The 9,705-nt window shown below is 40.6% G+C and overlaps 1 protein-coding gene across 1 annotated transcript in view; it reads left to right on the top strand.

Annotated features, from left to right (window-relative positions):
• Positions 1-6,799, top strand: part of me1 (malic enzyme 1, NADP(+)-dependent, cytosolic) — a 77,131-nt gene extending 70,332 nt beyond the window's left edge. Inside the window, exons 7-14 of the mRNA XM_027287523.1 lie at positions 2,905-3,014; positions 4,123-4,220; positions 4,510-4,623; positions 5,276-5,381; positions 5,522-5,664; positions 5,762-5,935; positions 6,074-6,172; positions 6,281-6,799. Of these exons, the coding sequence (XP_027143324.1) occupies positions 2,905-3,014; positions 4,123-4,220; positions 4,510-4,623; positions 5,276-5,381; positions 5,522-5,664; positions 5,762-5,935; positions 6,074-6,172; positions 6,281-6,448 (1,012 nt within the window). The 3' untranslated portion in view covers positions 6,449-6,799. The remainder of the gene's footprint in view (positions 1-2,904; positions 3,015-4,122; positions 4,221-4,509; positions 4,624-5,275; positions 5,382-5,521; positions 5,665-5,761; positions 5,936-6,073; positions 6,173-6,280) is intronic.
• The last annotated feature ends 2,906 nt before the right edge of the window (positions 6,800-9,705 follow it).

Here is a 9,705-nt window from a genome sequence, read left to right on the forward strand (position 1 = left end):
TCATCCTCTTTGCACAGTCTCTCAGTGCTTTAGTGCCGCTCTCTGCTTGATAGAAAACACATTTCTCTCCTCAGTGCTACTGCTGTGTTGGCAGTAAGTCAGTCAGCCTGTCAGTCTCTGTATTAGGAATCCGTGTCTCGCGGTGTGGCAGAGGGAAGGATAAACAGTGACCCAGCAATGGCACTCTCTCATCAGGACATTAAGTTTTATTGCAGTTGAACTCAGGTCGTTTCTCATCCTGCATTTCTTTCTTGTCTTGCTTCCGCTCAGCTTCATCCTCCTCCTGCTCAAAGTTTAAACAGTTTAGCAGGTACTGTAACAAGTGGGAAACAGCTTTAGTGAACTGTACAATAACAGTGCAAATGAGGATCCTTTCCGCATTAGGTTTGAGGTGGGGTTTTATGAAGAGACTGAAAGTAACAGAACGAAAGAGAAGGTTTTTTTGGCAGAAAAGAGAAACTAGGACTGTGAAAAACAAATGTGATATGGAAGGATTTCAGCTCCCCCCTTTTCCCTTTTGTACAGTTAACTGACAGGACTGCATGAAGGTGTTGTATGTTTGTTTGGCCTGTCCCCAATTTCCTCCGTCACTCACTGAAACATGATCCTTCATCTTTTTAATGTAGGTTTCAGACAACCTCACCCTTTCCGTCCATTTTTTACTAGCTGATAGTTCTAATAAAAAACTTTCAGAGGGTTAAACCTATCCACCAAACAACGACTGCAACAGTAATAAGATACAGTAGGTCTGTCTGTCGTCTGTCTGTCTGTCTGTCTGTCTGTGTCTTACTCTTTACAAAACAAAAAAACTGAGCAAAATTGTAAGGAATGGATAAAAATGTGTGTTTAGCTGCTCTGATGTGAAGTGCAGATCATTAACTTGTCCTAGCTTACTGCAGTAAGCTCACCCAGGATTATTTCCAAGGTCAAGGAGCATCATCAGCTAACTGCATTTTGTTCAAAATAGTGACAATATCACTGTGTAGGGTTCCTCCAGTCCTTCTATCAGAGTTTAGAGGAATGTTAGCAACTTCATCTGTGTCGTTTATGGACTCATGCAACTTCCTTATTAGCCTTATTCAAAGTAGCATTATGATCACTTAAACACTGTTAACACCACCATGAAACTATCAGAAAATAACTTCATTTTGCTGATTTGCCAAATAAATAAAAGTAAACCCTCCCTCACTCTTATTCACTGACTCACACCAGTGCTTGCTCTCTCTCCTTCAAACCAAAGGAAACCTTGTGTCACTACTTTGCAGCAGAGTAGCTGCGTATATGAACTAAACTAAGCCAGAACACAAATGATAATGCAGTTCATGAACTCCACCTGTATCGCGCCTAGTCTCACTGACATTCCAGGCTGACTGTGGAGGGGTTTGCCCAGTCTGATCTTCTGATTGGGCGACGCACTGTGACGTTGGGTTGCGTTTCTCCAAAAGTTGGAGTTGATCTGGCTCAACTTTTCAGGTCACTGTGTTTTTTTTCAGGCACCCACTGCAGCCCACTCTAATGTAGCCAAAACACTCTACGAGAAAAGCCATGAAACAATAAACGATTCATTAGGGTTTAGTTGCAAATTGGATTTTAATACAAAATATCACAAAATGACTAAGAAATCTCCATACAGCATGTTGTAAAGAGAGATGCAGGGTCACAAAAACATCTACAGCATGTTGTAAAGAGAGATGCAGGGTCACAAAAACATCATGCTGGCCAGGAGGTGTGCTGAAAAACAAGTTAACTTTTATTCTCTTATCAAACAAAGGTGGTCTTTTAACAAAGACAAATGGGGTGCTGCTCTTCCCATAGCATACAAAAAAAATTAACCCCACCAAAAACTATTATGAACATATATCTTTATCATCCAACATAGCAAATCAGTTAAACAATTTAAATTGTATACAGCAAACAGTGAGGGAGTTAGTACTTCACAGCATTTTTCTCAGCATCTATCTGACAAAAGCTTTACAGACATCCTATCCTGCACACCTTCACCAGGTCGTTCATTCCCATTCCTTCAGCTGAAAAAGTCTTTCATCTTGGAGATAGTGCAGCAGCAGTCGCTCTGCAAACATCCAGCAAATTCCTGAACAAAGGTTCCATCTGTTAAAAAGCCTGAGAATTTAGGATTTGTCGCCGTTGCTGCTAAATCTAATTTAAAGGCTCATGATGCTGGTTTATTTTTGTTCTATGATGTTTTTGTAGGAGCTCTTTGTCATGGGCTTCTGTGGTGTTGTATTGACTGTAGTTGTTTGGTGGTCTGAGCAACATCTTGTAAAATTGAACACTGCTGCTTTACTGGGAGACTGGGTGGCCTCTGATCTTTTTCTTTAAACTGTTGGTGTTTTTGTGATTCTTTGCCTTTGTGGAGGCTTGACCTCCCTCACTGACACTCATTGTGAGGCGCTGTCAAGAAAGCTGGGGAAAACAGGTGTCAGCTTGTCAAATGTCCATTAAACAAAGCAGTGTACAAAGTCTTGTGGCTTTCATTTTCCCTTTAGACATGACGCTTAACAAAAGAGAGTATTACTTAGTATTTATACTTGTACAGTTAACAGTATTTATACTTATTGAGTATTACTTGAATTTCCTTCAGGATAAATAAAGTATCTATCTAGCTATCTAGTTATCTATCTATCAGTTTTGTGTCCTAATCAGCATCACCCTCTTTATTTCTCACTTTGTGCTGTGTAGTGTAGAGGCAGAGCGCCCTCCTCAGGACTGAAATGAAGTCTTTGAAAGCACAGGGTGCTGCCCTATGTGTGTAAAAGTATTAAACTATTAAATGACTCGTCACCATTAACATATCAATTAGCTTCATCGTCTGCTTTATTTCTTTGTTTCTGTCTTTTCCAGCTGTTGGTTCAGCCAGATTAAGTGCAGCTCTTGTGTTTACAGGTATGGAATGGATTGTCTGATTCAGTTTGAAGACTTTGCAAATGTTAATGCTTTCCGTCTGCTGAGCAAGTACCGCAACAAGTACTGCACATTCAACGATGACATCCAAGGTAACTCTCTGTCCATTCATTCATTTTGTCTTTTTCATTGCTAGAGAGCTAAAGGTCCTGCTCCGCATGCAGGAAGTTACCTGGAGGTGGGCTGGGACTTTAGCTCTTTATTGCATTCACAGGCGTTCATCTGGAGAAAAACAGTCCTCTGGTGACTCTTTTAGGTTTTCCTCCACACGGATGCCTGAATGGAGAGCTGAACTCCCATCTTCAGCCAGCTTACCTTCCGTTCTGGAGCACTTACCTGTATGTGGGACAGGACTTAATATCTTAAGGCCAAACTTTGCTAAACACTGTGACGCTGTGGGTTTACCTGGTGATCTTCACACACATTTCTCTAAATATGAAACACTATTGAATTATAAAATTATGTTAATGCACATAATGACTGCTTTTACTTAAGAACCTAAACTATTGATATGATTGGTTGATGGTATGGTTGAACTTCTCAGGTAGCTCTAACCTTCAAAAACAGACTTTGCTCTCATTCAAAACAGGATTTTAATTCAGTGTTGTGACACTGGAAAGATAACAAAAATGGTAGTCAAAGCAGTTCAAAATGTTCAGATTTCAACTGTGGTGTTGATGTACAGTATTCATCACTGACTTTATTGGCCCTTTACTTCCATCAGTGATCAGTGGAATAGCTTAAAACCAACAGCAGGATTTGAATCATTCTTGTGTATTAAAGTATTATAATGGACTTTTTTTGTTATCGTCAAGTTAACTTGAATGTGATCCAGTTACATGTTTTTTTGCGATCAAATTTTTGTATTCATATTCATTACGTCCAACAGAAATATTCCAGGGAATACAATATACAATATTAATAGGATAAATTCTCAAAGAAAGACAGTTGGCCCAAGACATAGGAACGTGTCATGGGAAAGAACGCAGTGACAATAGTAATAATGACAATAGGAAACAATAACAATAACAACAACAACAAAATAAGTAAATGAAAATAAGATAAGATAAAATAAAATAAAAAANATATTAAAATAATAAAATATAGAAATAAAAAATAACATTCACATACATAATCTGTGATCCAGTTACATGTTGTGTCATGAATCAAGATGTGAGTTTGCTGTCTAACATTCATTAGGTACTGCTGCAGTGGCAGTAGCTGGACTCCTGGCCGCCCTCCGCATCACCAAGAGCAAAATGTGCGACCACACTATTGTGTTCCAAGGTGCAGGAGAGGTATGTATGTACAGAGACTGAGCAAGACTGACCAAGTTTGGCTAAACAGCAGCATTGGCAAATTGAATTTCCCCAAATATCTAAAATATTTTCTTGTCAGGTTCAGACTACATAATATCAACATGACCTCAATAATATCCATGACAACTAATTGTTTTATCCTGTGTAGTGTATCATAGTGGATGACAGCCAACGCCATATCTTAACATTTGGATTTTCAAACTGAAAGAAAAAGTTATGATTTCAGATGAGATTTTTGATTGATCCATCCTTTTCGTCTTTCTTCCAGGCAGCGATGGGGATTGCTGAGCTGATCACCATGGCGATGGAGAAAGAGGGACTCATGAAGGAAAAGTGTTTGAAAAAGATCTGGATGGTTGACTCTAAGGGTCTCATTGTCAAGGTAATTCATTACTGCATACAAATACACTAATTCAATGTAATCTGACCACTATAAGTGATCAGGATAAATGGTTCAGTAAGTTTTTCTATGATTCTTCATATTGTCTTTAACAACAAACGACAGGAAGTAAAGAAGATCAGTCAAAAATGATCAAAAAAAAGCTGAAATGCACAAAACAGGTGGATTTTCCTAAGCTCTTTGACAGTTACCCCACAATCAAGAAAAAAACATTCCCACGGTTCATTAATTTATATGACAGAGCTCTTTCCTTGGATTTACTGCAAAAGACTCTCCAGGAGATGAACATCTGTTTTACATCTGTTTTGTCTACAATATCTATGTTATTCATCTGTCATTCCTCCACCTCTTCACTGTCTTCATCTCCTAGCTTTCTCACCGCTTCTTCCTCTCCACCAGCAATTTTCTCTCTTCCATCCCACCTGTCCCCTTCATCTTACTCTTTTCATCTCCTCTTCTCTCCAAGCTGGATTGAAATCCATCGTTCTTTCAGCACTAGCTCAGCTGGGAGTGGTAGCAATCACTCCAAGCATTAAACTGTTTTTCTTTGTGGTTTTTGCAGTGTCTGGTGTTTCCACAGATGGTTTCATGTCTTTAATGTCCTCCTCCTTGTCCGTCCTCTCCACAACTGTAGGGTAGAGACCACCTGACTCATGAAAAGGAGAGGTTTGCTCATGAGCACCCACACATGAAGAACCTGGAGGATGTGGTTCGGGAACTAAAACCAACAGCCATCATTGGTAAAACAGCAAGCATTTCAGATAAAGATGTCAGAATTTTCATCCTTCCATCTTTAAAGTTGAAAGGCTGGAAAGGTTGAGAAATCTAAAGAAACAGACAAAAATTGGATATGTTCCACACTGATGTCTTTCTGTTTCAGGTGTGGCGGCTGTTGCCGGAGCCTTTACTGAGCGGATCATCAGGGACATGGCTTCCTTCAATGAACACCCAATCATTTTTGCCCTCAGCAACCCAACCAGCAAAGCTGAATGCACTGCTGAGCAGTGTTACACACTCACAGAGGTACTCACTCTGAACTCACTCTTCATTTATTGCTCATCTCAAATGAAAATGCTTGACTTATACTTTCTATATCTTTCAATACTGCTTTATGCTGCAGGGGCGGGGTATCTTTGCCAGTGGCAGCCCGTTTGACCCCGTCACCCTGTCTGATGGGAGGACGTTCTACCCTGGTCAGGGAAACAATGCCTACATCTTCCCTGGTGTGGGCCTCGGTGTCATAGCATGCGCTGTCCGACACATTAATGAAGAAATCTTCCTCACTGCAGCAGAGGTAATACTACTACAAACAGAATATCTCTCTCTGTACATGCTATGAACTTAGTGAGAGTAATCCGACTTATGTAACATCTTATGTAACATGTTTTGTCATATCTCTATCATAACTCAAGCTGTGTTTACTGTTGAACAGACTCTTGCTCAACTGGTGACGGAGAAGGACCTCTCGGAGGGACGATTGTATCCTCCTCTCAGCTCTATTGGCGTTGTCTCGCGCAAACTGGCTGTCAAGGTGAGAGCTCAGTTAAAGAGCAGATATATTCCTGACCATGTCTGTCTGAATCTGGTCATATGAGGGAAACTCCAAACACTTTAATTTTCCCAAACCTGTGCATTACAGATCACAGAGTATGCCTATGAGCACAAGATGGCGACACTTCGCCCGGAACCGTCCGACAAAGAAGGATACGTGCAATCGCTCACCTACAGCACTGATTACGATGAGTTTGTTGTGGACTCATACCGCTGGCCAGAAGACAGTATGACCGTGCAGTCATGCAAGCTTTAACACACTGGATAAGATGTGATGTTGGGAAACGAAAGAAGCTGTGTGTAGAATTTTCTCATTTATATATTACTGTGAAGGTGACAACAAACGTAAGTTATTATGCTTTACATCTTTAATGTTTCCTTTTCCAGAAGGGAAAAACATGGTAGCTAAAATACTGTTAAAGAGAGTGCAATTATAAACCACTAAAAGGAGGGAAACTAATTAGCTTGCAGGATTTATGAAATGTTGCAGTAATGTTGTTATCACATTACATTTTACGTTAATATATTTGGGGAAAGTTCTTCACAGTTCACTTTTAGTTGCACTGTAATAGGCTTTAATCAAATAAAATGTTTTTGATTAATGTTTTTCCGGTTTCATCACTACATTTGTACTGTCAAAGGACAAGGATACACTACTAGACTACTACTGGACTTTGATATAAAAGGGACTTCTAATAAAGATATTAGAATTTTTTTATAGTAGCCACAGATTTTTTTCACAGAAATCATCAACAAAGGTTTAAAGTAAGGGACACAAACTGGTATCCTTCTCAAAGACAATATCTGAATGACAACAACTGCCTATTTTCTTTGCTTGGCTCAAATTTCTCTACATATTTTGGGGATATTTTGGCCTGTAATTACTGTGAGATTTTCATTATCGATTGATTATTTGGTGTCTATTAAAGCAATATTCTTGCGACTCACCGGCACAGCTGATGGAGGATGATCCAAACATTTCCAATAACTCCACAGCGTTGTAAAGTCAAAATGTATTGAACAAAGATCGAAATAATAATTTTCCAAAATGAACAGCATGTTTTTATCTAACCAAATATTCCTCTTCAGTCCATATTAGTCCACCTTTAGTCTTTAAAAACAACATTTTCTCTGAGCTCTAAACTGTTTGATCTCTGACGTGCTGCACACAAACAAGGTACACACACACCTGTGATGACACACAGAATAAAGAAAGGTAAAATTGTAAATTCACATGTATTACTTTATTAAAGTTGACTTCCAGTGGACTTATACGTATTTGTTTACATGTTCTATAGTTTCAGGATGTGACAGTGTGGAGATGACGGAGTAATATTTTTACTGATGAGTCAGGTGTGCTGTCATGCTGATTTGAGCTAAATGTCTAGTTGATCAGATTGCTCGGTGGGACCTGTGTGTTGTATAATCAGGAAATAGTAGTTTTACTTAACGTCATTTTTACAAGTCATCTCGTGGGCCGGATCGGACCCACTGGAGGGCTGCGTTTGGCCCGCAGGCCATATGTTTCATACCCCTGATTAGAACTTTGCTTTAATGTGTCTGAACGGCTTTGACCTGAATGACGTCAGAGTTCCACGTTCCATCTGAAGTGTATAAGCTGAGCCAGGTCAGTCACACTCTGTTTACTATCAGAGTTCACACAAGTGGATTTTTCTGTGTTTGGAAACATTTGACTGCAAAAATGTCTTCCCCAACTTCAACCACACCAGCTACACCATATGACATCCAGGAGTGTGACATACTGTTCAGCAGCAACACACGCTACCTGGTAACTAACTTCAGTGGTGAGGGATATTTTGGCAGTGTTGCCAAATGTGTCAATTTAATGACACAAGCAAGTGGCAGTGAAGATCCACAAAGACGATGAGGGGTACTTCATTCGAAATGAACTGGAAATGTTAGAAGCCATCAGGACTCTGGATCCAGACAAAAGCAACATCGTAACATTCTTTGAAGGTTTCAGGTTCCACAACCTCTCCTGCCTGACCTTTGAAATGCTGGACAAGAGCCTGTTGGACGTGATGAGAGAGCAGCAGAGAACAATGCATCTCAATGAAATCCGTCCTATCACCCACCAGCTCCTGGTAGCATTTGATGCCCTGAAAAATATTTGAAGGATTTGAAGCCAGATAACATCATGTTTATAAATCACAAGGATCATCCGTTCAAACTGAAGCTCATTGACTTCGGACTGGCCCAACGAGTGAGTGAAGTGCAGGTTGAAAAGATTATACAGCCTTTTTCATATCAGGCTCCGGAGGTGGGCTTAGGCCTCCCTCTCTCTGAAGCCATGGATATGTGGGGAGTGGGATGCGTTATGGCATTTATGTATTTTTGCGCCAACCTCCTACCTTATCACTGTCCATATGATTGGATGAGAACCATTGTGCACCTGCTGGGTCAGCCTGAAGAGCACCTGCTGAATGCTGGAAAAAACACATCAACATATTTCAGCAAGAATGATGATGGTAGTCCAGGATGGAGACTGAAGTCATCAGATGAGTACTTGGAGACAACAGGTGTCGAAGCTGAAGTTAGGTGTAGGATTTTCGACTATGCCGAGAACTTGGATGATGCCGTACAAAGCTACCTAGAAGAAAGAAAGGGCGTTGAGTACAAAGACAGGATGGCATTTCTAAGCCTCCTGAAGTCGTGTTTAAATCTGGATCCTCAGGCAAGAGCCACTCCCAGGGAAGTGATAATGAACCCTTTTATTTCTATGGTTCATCTGGTAGACATGATGGCCACGAGCTCACATGCTGATGAGGCACTTCAGATCATGTATGATTCCCACTTGAAAGATCTGGTTGAATGGAATGATTCACTCAGTGACAGTGGCATGGACTCTGACTTTAAGAGTAAGGATGAAGATGAACACACTGAGGACAGATCTTCAAGCACTGACAGCTGCATCGGTGAAGACAGTTTGAGTGGTTAAGATGCAGACTGTTCTGACGACAGCAGCATTGATGGAGATCCACACACCAGTGCCGACAGTGCAAATGTTGAGAGTTCAGCTGATGAAGACCTTATACAACCATCCAGCATGAGATGCTCTGACAGTCTTCCACCTACTCCTTTGTGTGGAGAAGATTTATCAAGTTCAAGTAATGGACACTCAGATGACGAGATGTTCAACCTTGATATGTCAGTGAGTGTAGTATTCTCTCTTACGAAGAGTCTGGTGCTGCTCCTACTTCAGCTCAAATCTATTGTCTACTGTCTACTGACTGTGGGCCAATTGCCAGTGACGATAAAGCTTCAGCTGCAGTTGACCCAACTGATGGAGCTGCAGTTGTCACTCAGCCTAGTGTGCAGAAGAAGAGGTTTCGCAGTGTCAGAAAATTCTTCTCCAGAATTCGACGACGAGTTGTTTCCTTCTTTAACAACTAAGCCGCATGTTCTGCACATGTAAATATGTAAATACCCTCCCTCCCTCCCTTTCTAAAGCCAACTAGCCTTCCCTCTCCATCTCCATCTCCCATTCCCCTT

This window comes from Larimichthys crocea, chromosome XIII, assembly GCF_000972845.2.
Source record: "Larimichthys crocea isolate SSNF chromosome XIII, L_crocea_2.0, whole genome shotgun sequence".
Classification (NCBI taxonomy): domain Eukaryota; kingdom Metazoa; phylum Chordata; class Actinopteri; family Sciaenidae; genus Larimichthys; species Larimichthys crocea.